Source organism: Acomys russatus, chromosome 8 (genome assembly GCF_903995435.1).
Source record: "Acomys russatus chromosome 8, mAcoRus1.1, whole genome shotgun sequence".
In the NCBI taxonomy this organism is placed as follows: Eukaryota; Metazoa; Chordata; class Mammalia; order Rodentia; family Muridae; genus Acomys; species Acomys russatus.
This window is the reverse complement of record NC_067144.1, coordinates 27976887-27991232: the sequence shown is the minus strand read 5'-3', so window position 1 is coordinate 27991232 and position 14346 is coordinate 27976887. Positions and strand designations below refer to the sequence as shown.

The following is a 14346-nucleotide window of genomic DNA, read 5'->3' as shown; positions in this document are numbered from 1 at the left end:
TAGTATCAGAAAGACAAATATGTTTTCCTTTTATATGTGGTTCCTAGATTTTGTGTATGTTCATATGTGTGTAGGGGTACACATATTCACACATGTGTAGATGCTAGAGATGGGTGTTGTCTTCCTTAAGAATCCTCTATTTTATTATTTTTAAACATCTCTTTCATTCACATGTGTGTGTGAGTGTGTGCATGTGTGTGTGCGCGCACACATGTACTGCAGTGCATGCGTGGCCTGAGAATAACTTTCAAGAGCCGGTTCTCTCCTTTTAGGTCAGTGGTTCTCAACCTGTGAGTTGTGACCCTTTGGCAAACCTCTGTCTCCAAAAATACACACATTGGTTCATGAAAGTAGCAAAATCACAGTACTGAAGTATAGCAATGAAAACAATTTCATGGTTGAGGGGTCCCCACGACATGAGGAGCTGTATTAGAGGGTCGCAGCAGCAGGAAGGTTGATAACCACTGCTCTATAAAATGAGTTGAAGGGCTGAACTCGGGTCACTGGGGTTGTCAGCAAGTGCATTTACCCGCTGAGCCACCATGCTAGCCTTCTCTACCTTGTTTTCCCCGAGACACTGAACCTGAGGCTTGTCAATTTGGCTAGACTGGCTGACCAGCAAGATCCAGAGACCCTCCTTTTTCTGCCTCCCAGATTTGGATTACAGACGTGGGCTGCTGTGTCTAGTCCTAAACATGGGTGCTGGGGAATCAAATTCAGGTCCCCAGGGCTGTGTGGTGAGCACTTTATTAGTCTCCCATATTTTTAAGGAAAACATCGGCCACGGTTCAGCCTGCTCTTACTTGCATGTCTTGCTCCTCTTTGTCTAAGGAATTAACACGCTCTTGCAGAATATTTTCCTGCTTTTCAAAATTCTTGAGGAGAAGCATTTCTTGGAACAATGTGACGTGGTGCAGGTCAGATAATTTCATCTTCGTGTCTAACTTCAGCTTCTGATGTCTCAGGAGGTGGAGTTCTGCGTCAAAAGTGACCATCAGTTCTTTGATCTGACATAGAAGAGAGATTTGAGGGTATACGTTAAGGAGCAAATGTTCTTTTTCAAGCTATTCAACAGTACCAATGTATCTAAAATATTTTTCATTATACATTTATTTTTACTAGAGATGTAATTCTGTGCTTTGATGGACTCACTTATTAGTGGCATTAAACTTGCATGGCTTAGTGGTGGGAATTCTGTAGCTACAGTCCTTTAAGCTACCTCATCACCATTGACTGAGCCATTGTTCGGTGACATCTGTATCTGTATCTGTATCCTTTTTATATAACTCATTTTCAATGCATTCTCACAGTAAGTCTAAATAAACATTGCCCTTAACGCTTTAATTTTTTGTTTCTTTTCTTTCTTTCTTTCTTTCTTTTTTTTTTTTTTTTTTTTTTTTTTTTTCCTGAGACAAGGTTTCTCTGTGTAGTCTTGGCTGTCCTAGACGCACTTTGTAGACCAGGCTGGCCTTGAACTCACAGCGACCCACCTGCCTCTGCCTCCCGAGTGCTGGGATTAAAGGTGTGTGCGTGGAAGATTGTGCCTAGCCCACTTGTCCTCAGAGGGCCCGCCATGCAGCAACCAATGGGAACAGACACAGAGATTCGTAGCCAAAACACTGGGCAAAGCCAGGGGAGCCCTGCAGAAGATGGGAGTGGAAGGATTTTAAGAGCCAGAGAAGTTGAAGACATGAAGAGAACGTAACCCACAGAATCAACTAAGCAGAGCCCATAGGGGCTCCCAGAAACCAAAGTGACAAGCATTGACCCTGTATGGGTCTGAGCTAGGCCCTCTGCATATACCTTAAGATTGCGTGGCTTAGTGTTCTTGTGGGACTCCCAACAATGGGAGAGCGGGACGTCTCTGACTGTGTTAGGCTGCCTCATCACCCACAGTGTGAGGGTCTGTGCCCAGCCTTATTGTATCTTCTTAGACCATGTTTGGTCTATATCCCTGGGAGGCCTGCTCTCTCTCTCCTCTCTGTCTGTCTGTCTGTCCGTCTGTCTGTCTCTCTCTCTCTCTCTTTTTAAAAGGGAAACAAAAGAAGAGTTTTCTGGGGGAGAGGGGAGGTAGGAAGAGGGAGTGGGAAGGGTGCAGGGAGGGGAACTTGTGGTGAGGATGTAATGTATGGGAGAAGATTAAAAGTTAAAAAATATAGAATGGAAAATATTCTTACATAGCTAAATACAATCAGAGAGTCACAAGAAACTGTTCAGTTACCCCATTTTACAAATAAAGAAGTGAGGTTAAAAAGTGATTTCCCTGTAATCACAGCTACCTTACTACAGAGGTGGGACGAACACCCAAGTCTTGAAGCCTAATCTAGACCTTCTTCTATTATGGCCAAGGTGACTGTATGTCCCCGTGAGTGCTCTGACTGGACACAGCTCCATCTACTCAACCCTGAGTTTGTGAAGAGCCTAAGAGGGAGCCCTGATAGTTGATGTCCCCAAGGAAACTCACACGGTCGGAAGAAGAAAACCATTAAAAGTTATTTGTTGGATTGTACATTTCAGGAAGTCTTGACTGTCAAAAACTTGGTGTGTGTGAGGAGGGGTAGTGGACAAGAAGAGGTCTGTGGGTTTGTGGTGGTTAAATTGCTGGAGAATTTTAGAGTGCTTAAATACAGAAATCAATCCAAAGAAAAGTAAAAAAATAAAATAAAATAAAAATTTTAAGCAAGTTGTGGTTACAGAATGCATATTTGGGCTCCTTTTTGCTTATTCAATATGGTTGAATTATTCCTAAGTTCTCTGGAGGCAGGAGGCCATTTTTTTTTTCAGGAAGCCACTCTGAAACTGGACCACAAGGCTGTCCTGAGTCTGTGCAGGTTACCCCTGTTCTGCTGCCTCTCATAGCTGATAGCTTCCAGGGTTTCTGAGGATGGTGTTTTTCCTGAGCACCGCTGTGTCTCTGCATGTGGCATGGCCAACACACATTCAATAAAGTTAATGTGATTATGGCAAAGCGTATGACTGAACACATACATGCCTGGCATGCCTAATGTCTCGGCATCATGATGGAGACAGAAGAGGAGGTATGGCCCTTATCTTAAGAACTGTGTAAACTACTCTGTAAGACAAAACTAAGACGTGAGAAACATCAAGAAAGACAAGTATAAGACAAGGTTCTGACTGCAGGTGTGGTGGAGCACAGAAACAAGGGGAGGATGTGTGCGGGAGATGCTGGAGAGGGTTTGGACCGGCCTGTGCTTTGACTGATGGCCCAGTTCTGGAAGGAACTCATTGCAATTACGAGGAAGCAGTAAAGGAAAGAGCTCAGACATGAAATGATGGTGAAAGGAGAGCCTGGGGAGGCAGGACCAGTGAGAGAGTGGACCTGGATGGAGCAGAGCTGATGATAACACTGGAACGGCTGGGAAGCTACAGGGAGCACTTTTGCAGGGTGCAGCTGAAAAGAGTTGAGGAAGGAGCTCCTTCTACAAGTCTGATGGCAGGGCGCAATCTATCAAAAAAAAAAAAAAGTCCCTTTCTTCCCTTGTTCAACTGTATCCTCTACTTCTGGTCTGGTTCTGGTTTCCCTGGAAGTAACAGCACCTGCCATTCCAGTTCTAGAATAGTTTTGAATCCAGTCATCACCACAAACACTGCCACCTACTGGTGAAAATCACACACTACAGGAAGCAGGATGAACGGGCTGTTGTGGTGGTTCACACCTGTAACCTGCACCTTGGAGCCCAAGGCAGGAAGATCAGCCACAACTTTGAGGCGCTTTTGGGCTATGTGGTGACTTTTAGGCCAACCTGAGCTACAAAAGTGAGACCAGAGAGATGGAAAGACAGAGACAGGATGGTGTGAAAAACAGAGGGTTCCCCCTCTTAAGCGTGTCCTATTAATCTTCTCAAAGCTATCCCCCCCCCCCCCAGTTCCCTTCACCATGACTTGACTTAGTTGCAAGTGTCTTCTCCAGATGTGTTGCCCTGAGGAAAAAAGATACGAAGCTCCAATGTTCTACAGAGAGAACAAAGGGGACCAATGATGGAAGAAACAAACAAACAAACAAACAAACGTGAGTGAATAATGAGTTGGTTGGCATTTGGGGAAAAGTTAACGTCAAGAAATTTGAAATCAATCAATCATGAACCCGACTGAATTCTCCCACTGTGCATTCTTTTGGCTTTAAGTAGAGGGACAGCTTCGCCTCTTACCCTGTTGCACAAATACTGTTGCATGTACAGATGTTTGACCTCATCTCTCTTTATAATCTCCAGCTCCACGTCACCTGGCTCTGTCTTTTCAAACTCTGACGGCTTTGGAAGCTCCAGGAGCGCTGACGCCTTGGATGACCTAGACAGAGAGTCCCTCGTCGTTAGATCTCCTTCCTTTCCAGACGACAGTTTGAGGAAGCCTAGCCCTCCTCCACCTGTGCTGCCGGCTCCGGATTGTTTGCTGTCGCTTTTTTCGTCCTGGCGTTTCTGCTGTTTTCTCTTAAATCTCAGGAGCGTTTCCTCGTCGTATTGAAATCTCCTTTCTGGGACTTCTTCTGGGTATATCTGTGGGACCTGGGGGATGGGCATGTGCTTGGCTGTGGGGATGGATGACTGAATGTTCTTCAGTTCCTGGACCAGGCACTGGATTTCCTCAATGACAGCCAGCTTGAGATCTCGAAGGGACTGGATGCACTTGTTCATGTACTTCTTCTTTCCGTGGGCCTGAAACAAGGCGGGGAAAGGAAGCAACGTCACAAGGCCCTCAGGAAGGGCAGCCTGGGAGCCCGTTTACCCCTTATCTTTGGTCTGGGAAGCGTAGGAGGAAGCAAACCTCACTGCGCAGCACTCAGTCCTGCCTTTGTCTGGGTTTGGGAGTTGCCCATTAAGACTGGGGGTCCAGTCTGGATGTGACCTCTGGAATCCCTTCGCTTCCTTCCATTGGGTCCCTTCTGCTGCCTTACACGTTTGAATTTCCTGTCCTTCACCCTCCTTGCGGAAGTCTCCCAGGAAGCCTGTGCTTCCTGGACACTCTGCTGTGGGGGAAGGAAGTGCATTAACTAGCTCCTTTCCTAGACGGAAATTTGGATCTTTCTGAAATTTAGACTCACCTCAGCTGCCCACCTAGGACCAAATTATGAGTCCTTCTGTTTTCATTCTGTGTTTTTGCCACATGTTTACTGTGACTCCTTGGTGGTCATGATCCGAAGCATCAGATCCATGGCATACCATGAGATCACCCCTTGTGTGGTTCCTTCTCCATTTTTCTGAGTCAAAGCATACCTGCACAGGTGCTGCATACTTCTCTGGCTTTCTCATTTCCTGCTCTGTCCTAGAAGTACCTCCCAGCGCCTAGGAACACAGCAACAATTGCTTGCAATGAGGCTGCTGACCAGGCTAAGCATTACCCTGCAGGAAACACAGTGCTTTTTCTTTTTGTTCTTTAAGATCAAAAAGCACATTTTCAAGCTGTCTCATAAAACTTGCCTATATATCTACTATGAATTGAAACAGCTAAAACAAAATTGAGATGTTGGCCTACTTGAGAATAAGCCTTTAAAGAATTAAAAATTAAAGTGAAAAGTCAGCACTGGCTATGTGTAGATGGTTCTTACAGAGGATCTAGGTTTGATTCCCACAATCCACGTGGCAGCTCACAACCATCTGTAACTCCAGTTTCAGAGGATCCAAAGTCTTCATCTGTTTCTATGAGCACCATGCATGCACTTGGTGCTCAGACATACATGAAGGTACATTTTTTTTTTTCGAGACAGGGTTTCTCTGTTACCCTTGGCTGTCCTGGACTAACTTTGTAGACTAGGTTGGCCTCGAACTCACAGCGATCTGCCTGCTTCTGCCTCCCGAGTGCTGGGATTAAAGGCGTGTGCCACCACCACCCGGCTAAGGTGCAATATTCTTATACATAAAATAAATATTGTGCTCATAAGAATGTGTCTGTAAATAATAAATCAATAATAGTAAATAAAAATGGGTAAATTAAAGTTACCATGGGCAAAATTTAATAGCTAGAGAAATAATATAGATAGTCACTGATAAGATGTCTGAAATGTTGATTATGACCAGAAAAATAAAGTTATGGTCTATGATCCTTCATGTGTGGCTACTAGCTAGTATGCCAAGATACTTATATCACTGGCATAAGTAACACCTTTTGTGAAAAAGGAAAGGACATATTTTCTTCAGGACACCTTTTTTTCCACTTCTTAGAATATCCTATCTACGGGATACAGAACTGGTACCCTCATCAGTGTGACACCCTGAACTGTGTAGTCTGTGCAACCACACTAGGTGGCCAAGCAACTAATCCTCCTTTTAGAAAAAGTGTAGCCAGATGCTGTCTGAGCCTCTAAGTGTGAGGAAGCAATCCCTATTGGTTTAAATGATGCCTGAGGAATTAGCACTCTTCAGAAATGCAGGAATGAATGGGAAAGAAAAAAAGCAGTTAATAAGAAAAAAAGAGGATCAGAGACAATATGATCAGCAACAATTTAGAAAATCAGAGAGAAAATGTGTTGGTTGGTTGGTTGGTATTTAGTTTCTGGCAAAAGATGGAAGTCATGTAAAGCAAAGATGAAATGATATCATGCTTCCTAACTGTTTAGTGGTCCATGGCAGCCAGAAAACAAATCTATCACAGATTTCATTGAATTTCAGAAGTTCAATGTACATGGAACAGTACAGGACATCCCCCCATAGAAATGCTGTCCAGCCATACAATCAACGTGAAGGCCATTTCTGCCGTATGAGCCGATACACTCATAGATAAATCTCTTGCCCTCTCTGAGTCCCTGTCTTATCATTTATTTAAAAAAAAAAAAGATGTGTTCTAGACACATCTCCAGCTCTAAGTTTCCGTGTTTATATACATGTGTTAATCGATGAGATAAGCGGGTGGCTGAGCAGACGCTAGCGAACGCCAGGTGCTTTTCATCATCCTGGAGATGGAGGCCTAAGTACCATTGTGTCAAGGAAGCCCAGTTCCTCCTCCTTCTTGGCAGCATTTATCCTCATGTGCTCAGGTATCTTGTAGTCGGGGGCTGTCTTCAGATTGAAGTCCCCCATGAATGTCTGGGCTTCTTTGATGGCTTGAACATCCTTGGGGTCTTCATAGTCATCATCAGGTTTGCTCTTGTAACTGCCAGGAAAGTAGATAGTGTAGACATAAATGTAACAATGAGCTCTGAATGTGCAGTGGCCGCCTCCTCCCAGAATTCCACGGAAACAATAATTGGAATGCACAAAAAACAGTGCTAAGTCATCAGAGAAGCTCAGAATAGGACAGAAAACTTAGCGGAGCAACTATATTGATATAGTTAGGGAAGACGGGGGAAAGATGAAATTATTTTAATAAATAAACAAGACTAGAAGAAAATTATAGCTAAGAATGCCCCAGGAGGAGGTTACAAAAAGAAAAAACAACAAACAAAAACAAAACCCTGACTATTATTTTCTCAGTAGCGCCTCAAGGGAGCAGGTGTGGAGAGTGAAATGGAATGCTAGACATACTAAGTAAACTTCAGCTTTCCCATTGCCACACAGACAAATCAGTGGCAACTTTCATACCAAGACAAAAGTCAAGAATTGCTCTCTAAGGAAACTGAACTCCTCACTTAACGGCACTCTAAGGTGTCTTGGGGTACCCCTGGCAAAGTCCTTAATTGAGAATTTTCAACTTTCCACTACAATTCTTGAAAGCTAAGTCTTCCAACCAGTATGAACAAACTAATTGGTACAATTGTGCAGTCAGCACTTTTCCTTTAAGAGAAAAGCCCTCTGGGGGCACCTGAGGTGGACTAGCGGAGGCATCCCATGCAACCTGTGCGTCCACCGACAGTCGTTCATTTAAGTGTATCTGCATCAAAAGAAATGACTGTCATTTTTAAAGGGGGCGGGGAGAATGGTCACAGGAAGTGAAAGAGAAGGGGACAGAGGACAGAAAAAATGGGGCCTATAACCATCCTCATGATGTAGGCAACCAGAAAATTAGACCAAAAATATATGGCTCAGCTACATTCACACATATAAACATCCTCAAGAGACATAGGCATAGGTAATAAGAAACCAATTCCTCAGAGAAATAGAATGAAGTCACCCCAGCTCCTGGTTCTCTGCATGGAAGAAATGACTATTTTATGGAGAAAGTAGGATAAGAATTCTACTGACCGGAATATAACCCGGTGAGTTCACTTGTTGAGGTGACGGAGAAACCAAAGTAGCTAGGTCTTTCATAGAAAGAACACAGAGCTATGTGAAACAACGCTGTCAGAAATCTACGGGGCGTTCATCAATTTTGTGGATGAGTGCCAATCGACTCACTTGTAATGTGAAATATGATAGCGGTTGGCAAAGAACAGCTCGTTGGAAGCATGCAGTTATTGGAAAGCTGCAGAAAAGTACTGCTGACGGTTTATGCATGTCTAGGAATACCTTTGCTCACCAGCTGCAAGACTTTACTGAGATAGGACACAGTTACAGAGTAACCCTGCCCTCGGAGACCTGAGCAACAGTATTCATCATCTGGCCCTAGCAGATTTTACTTCTTTGTGTAAGTAACAACCATGTCAACAAACACAAAAGTTATAAGTTATATCTGTGGGTCCCAGGTTAGAAGTGTAAGAGTAAAAGCTGGCTGTGACTCACAGTTCATCCCACTCCTTTTTACGCTGCTGGATCTTAGTCTGGGCCCGTTCGGCCTGCTGTATGAGTTTCTTCGTCTTCTCAATTTGATTTTCTACCATAATTTCACTTAGGGTTCGAGGCCGAGTCTTCTTCTCTTTGTCTACTACTGATTCTTCTTGTATGGTAACGCTTGCACCTGCACAAAGAGAAACTATTCTCAAATATTGTCTTCAACATACACACGCACGCACGCACGCACACACACGCACACACACACACCACACACAGACACGCACACACACGTACATACACACACACCACACACACACCACACACACACGCACACACACGCACACACACACCACACCACACCACACACACACGCACGCACACACACACGCACACACACACACCACACACACATGCACACACACATACACACACATACACACACACACCACACACACACACCACACACACACAAACACACCACACCACACACACACACCACACACATACACACACACCACACACACACACATACACACCACACCACACACACATACCACACACACACACATATACACACACACACCACACCACACACACACGAACCACACACACCAGACACCACACACGCACACACACACGCACGCGCACACACGCACACGTACGCACACACACACGCGCACACACCCCACACCTCACACCACACACACACGCACACACACACGTACACCACACCACACACACACCACACACACGCACACACACATGCATGCACACACACACGCACGCACACACATGCACACACACACCACACACACACACATATACACCACACACACACGCACGCATACACACACACCACACCACACCACACACACACGCGCACACACCCCACACCACACACCACACACACATGCACACGCACACACACACACACCACACACCACACACACCACACACACACGCACGCATACACACACACGCGCACACACCCCACACCACACACCACACACACATGCACACGCACACGCACACACACACACACCACACACCACACACACACCACACACACGCACACACACACACACACACCACACCACACACCACACACACATGCACATGCATACACACACACGCACACCACACCACACACCACACACACGCACACACATGCATGCACACACACACCACACCACACCACACCACACACACACACACACACACATACGCACACACACGCACACACATGCACACACACACCACATACACACACACACACACGCACATACACACCACACACACATGCACACACACACCACACCACACACCACACCACACATCACACACACACCACACACACACAAGATCAAGAGATAATACAGAAGTGACAAGCATAGATGCTTGCTTTGATCAGGGTCACATACGACATACAAGTTACATTATACAGACTGAGAAAGTTATACTTATGTATATATAAACACACATACATATATGTATGTGACAGCTAATAAAAGAAAAGCCATGAATTTGGAAGAGAACAAGGAGGGATATTTAGGAGAGTTTGGAGAGAGGAATGATAAAGAAGAAATGATGTAATTATATTATATATAATTTAAAGTAATTATATTATAATCTCAAACAACAAACAAAATTTAAAAATACAAACAATTCCAGTAAAATATCCTCTGATTCTAATTTTTAAAAGGATAATTGTCACAACACAGCATCAACTGAATAAATTTCACAGTCAAATATGAAAAAAAATGGCAAAATAAAACCAGGATCAACTACTTACAGAGTGCGTGAATAACGATGGACCACTGGCAGATAGAGGAAGCTTAAGAGTGGCGATTATAATATTGTATTAGGATTAGGGGATTAAGTGAATCTTAACTGACATATACCTTGAAGTGACACATACTAAGTGAAATGGTCTGTGGCCAATTTTAAAATAAACAAAAACAAAAGCTTTCTCTTTTTGGAAAGACAAAGCCATTACAGCATGTCCCCACATTCAAATATAGACAGGCAGCTCTAGTTGAATTTAGCAGGTTATTTTTAAGACACAATTGGGTAAGCAATCATATTTCATTGTACTCTTTTATGAAATGTTACGGTGGTTTTTCCTCCTGGCTCTAAGGTCCTGGAATGAAGACTCGTAGACTCAAAATATATTCACAAATACCTAGGCCATATAGTGAGGCTCTTCTCTGACTAGCCCATAACTTAAAACAATCCGTTTGTACTAATCCACATGCTGCCACGTGGCTGGTTACCTGTGCTCAGGTACCATGCATCTGTCCTCCTCACATCTTCCTGGACCAATCTCTCTGTGCCTGGCTTTATCCCAGAATCCTTTCTGCCTGCAGATGTCCCACCTTCTATTCTACCATTTCTTGTAGGCCATAGGTTGTTTTATTTTTAATTGACTTGACAGGTACTACATCCATACAATACACAAGATAGTCTTTGTACAATTAAATGCTCAAGAATAAAAGAAAAAGTTTAAACTAGTCAATAAGAGAAAACATTTAAACTAGTCAGAAACAATTAAAATGAAAACTACAAATTTAAAACAATTGGCTTTATCATTGAACAAGTGTCAGGCTGGAGAGTATTAGCTCTACAGGGTGGGAACCAGGAATATGGAAAGAAACAGAATCTGGGGGACAGCCCACATTTGAGGCCGCTTGGGTATGGGAGGTAAGAACGCTGCAGCACCCTGTGTTCTCCCTCTCAATCTGAGGAGTAACACGGTTGGGGCGGGGCATCGGGGGATGGGCTTGCTTTAGCATCCCACATCCAATAAGAAAATAGGCACTGCGCCTTTGGTGAAGGGTTCTTGCATCTAGTCTTAGCCGCACCACATAACCCTGACTTATGCAATTACCTATTCCAAGGGAGAAGACCGTGAAAGGGTGAAGACAAATTGAGCTCCAGCCACCAAGGCAGGGTCAGCGTCTTTTTCCGTGAAAAGTCAAGTCCATTAGGAAATCTCAGCAATATGGACTTAAAGCCAGGCCCTGTCATCTGGGTGCCCACCTGTGTCTTTTTGGCTCTCCTTCCTTCCGGATCCTTCCTTTTCAAACCTCTCCATTTTGCTCGCTCTTCTCTCCGTCTGACTTGGACGTTTTAACTTGGAATACTTAGAGGGTTTCACCAGCCTATAAGAGGCTATCTGGTGGTCACTCTGGATGGCATAAACTGTAATAGTGTCACTTTCCAGTGGATCACGAAATCTGAAGAAAAAACATAGAATAGTTACTCGCAACAGTTACTATTTTGATTATTTTGCAATAATCGCATATTATGGCAGTCTGTTTATGCACTGCTCAGAATTTAACCATACCTATGCCATCAGGGTGCTATGAAAGTTGGGCTGGATTTGATTTAAAAGTAATAAAAACTTAAAGCTAGTGAAACTACTAAACATCCCATTATTAATCAATACATCAAATTTGTGCTAAATATGTGCTAAATAAAATTTTGTATGTAGTCTCCAGCTTGATGAAAAACAGATCATAACAAATCTGAATATATATAATCTACTTCCCTGTGCATTCTACACAATGAGTTATATACATTGTACAGGTATTAGTTGAAAAAAATATATAAAATGTAAATATTTGTGTGCTAGTATGGGATTCTCAAGGTAAAAAGCAAAACAAAAAAATAACATTTTTTATTTACCAAAGACTTAAGAAATTTACTTCACTGAGATATTTAAAGCACATTTTGTTTTCTTGGTGTGTGCGTGCGTGCACATATGCACCTGTGTGCAGGTTTATACACATCTGCCAATGAGATTTGTTTGTATGTGGTCACTAAGAAGTGAGAAAACTTGGGAGGCTGAGTAAGAGTAATTCTCAAGTGCCTATAGAATGGCTGAACTTTGAGGTGGGAGAGATGACTCAGAGGTTAAAAATACTTGCTGCTCCTACAGAGAACTGGGACTGAGCTCTCAGCACCCATGTTAGGCAGCTCACAAGCGCTGATAACTTCTGACTCCCTGAAATCCAGTGCCCTCTTCTGGTCTACTCCCGCCCCCTCCCTCAAAACAAATCTATAAAAAGAAGAAAGACAGCAAGGCAGCTACATGCGCATTACAGACAATCTTACACATGAATGAGAGACGCTACATGAGAAAAAGAGCCACTCGTACTTAGCAGTGCATTTATACAGAGTGAGCAGATAAAACGGATCTGTGGGAGTAAGGATTCCATATCACAGAAAAGGACCAGGAGTGATATAAATTTTCTCTATCTTAATGAGACTCATAGATATATGCTTTGATGAATGATAAAGAAGGTATTTGGCTGTTCAGTTAAGATGTATGCACTTCATTGTCTATTTAAAAAAAAAAAAAGCTGCTCTTTTTTTTTTTCTGGAGAGTTTTTTTTTTTAACTTTTTATTGATTCTTTGTGCGTTTCACATCACGCACCCCAATCCCACTCATCTCCCCATCCCTTCATATCTGCCCTCTGCTCTGCAAGCTCCTGTCAAAATAAAATTAAATTAAAAAAAAAAAAAAGGAGAATTTAAACAATATCTCCTCGCGGAAGCTGCAGTGTGTCACACGAGTCCCACAGTATACTCTTTTGTCCACACAACTTCACTTGCAAATCTTCATTGCAATGAGTCGCCAGTCTGGCTCGAGGCTTCCGGCTTCTGCTACGCCATCAGTACTGCATCCTCACCGGGACTCCTCTCGGGTACCCTGTTGTTGCCCTGTGTCATGGAGGTCCTGCGGCTTTGGATCTTCAGTACAGGCCCCGTCGTGCCCTCCAGCAGTTCATAGGTGAGATAGATGATGAGGTGGACCATCTTGGTCTGCATGGTGGCTGAGTTACTCATTCTGCCAGCTCTCTGGACCCCTCACAACCAGGGCAAGCTCTCTAGCACTGCCCCAGCTGGCTTACCCGAGGATGCAGGTGACAAGGGGCAGGGACAGCTGGCTACTTTCATGTCTAGCCACACCTATACCATCGTAGCCAACTCTACTGTGCTGCCCAGTTGAGGTGCAGGGCCCACTCTCTGCTCTCCTGAATACTGCAGCCAACAAGCAGTGGGGGCACTTCTCCAGAAGGCCAAAGCCCGTGAGAGGCGGGGACAGCTATGCACAGCCCTTGGACATCAACATGGTCCCAGGTGGCAGCCCATACCACACGTATCTGCATGGTCTTTAATGGTAATATGAGCTATACCCATTGACACAGACCCCTGCTGCACGTGGCTGTGATCCAGACATGGACCACCCTAGCAGCAGTGTGGGCTAGGAATTCCTCGCGGCCTTGGGTAGCAGGGAGGCCTGCTATTTGCATCCTGCTCTTCATCTCCACCCTCGCATCTCGAGTTCCACCTCTCTTCACGATACTCAAACTGTTCTGATTCTCTTTCTCTCCCATCTGTCCACCTCATACTTGCTCATCATAGTGGCTTCTGCTGGGGCAAGGCACCCAGCTGGTGCCTCTGGGTGTCTTCCTCTGCCCATGTTGCTCGAGTTGTGTGGTAGGTAGTGAGGGGTTTCCTCCCTGTTTGCCCAGTGTTTTTTAAAATATCTGTTTCTTCTGGGAAGTTGAGCTGACATGTATGTAAGGGTGAGTAGACAGAAGTGTGCTCTCTCTTTTCCTGTAAGTCTTCTAACCATGCTTGGTTTTTGAGTTGTAAACCATGTTTGTCTCCATGGTCATGTTTTAATTTGGCATAAAACAAGTAATTTGTCAAAATAGAACCCAATATAGGCATTAT

At 44.1% G+C, this 14346-nt stretch overlaps 1 protein-coding gene across 1 annotated transcript in view; it reads right to left on the bottom strand.

Moving 5' to 3' along the window:
- Cfap44 (cilia and flagella associated protein 44) overlaps positions 1-14346 on the bottom strand; it is a gene marked incomplete at its 5' end in the record, with an annotated part of 71888 nt that overhangs the window by 22812 nt on the left and 34730 nt on the right. The window contains 5 exons of the mRNA XM_051150556.1: positions 804-1007; positions 4170-4673; positions 6927-7104; positions 8610-8784; positions 11640-11836. Coding sequence (XP_051006513.1) covers positions 804-1007; positions 4170-4673; positions 6927-7104; positions 8610-8784; positions 11640-11836 — 1258 coding nt within the window. The remainder of the gene's footprint in view (positions 1-803; positions 1008-4169; positions 4674-6926; positions 7105-8609; positions 8785-11639; positions 11837-14346) is intronic.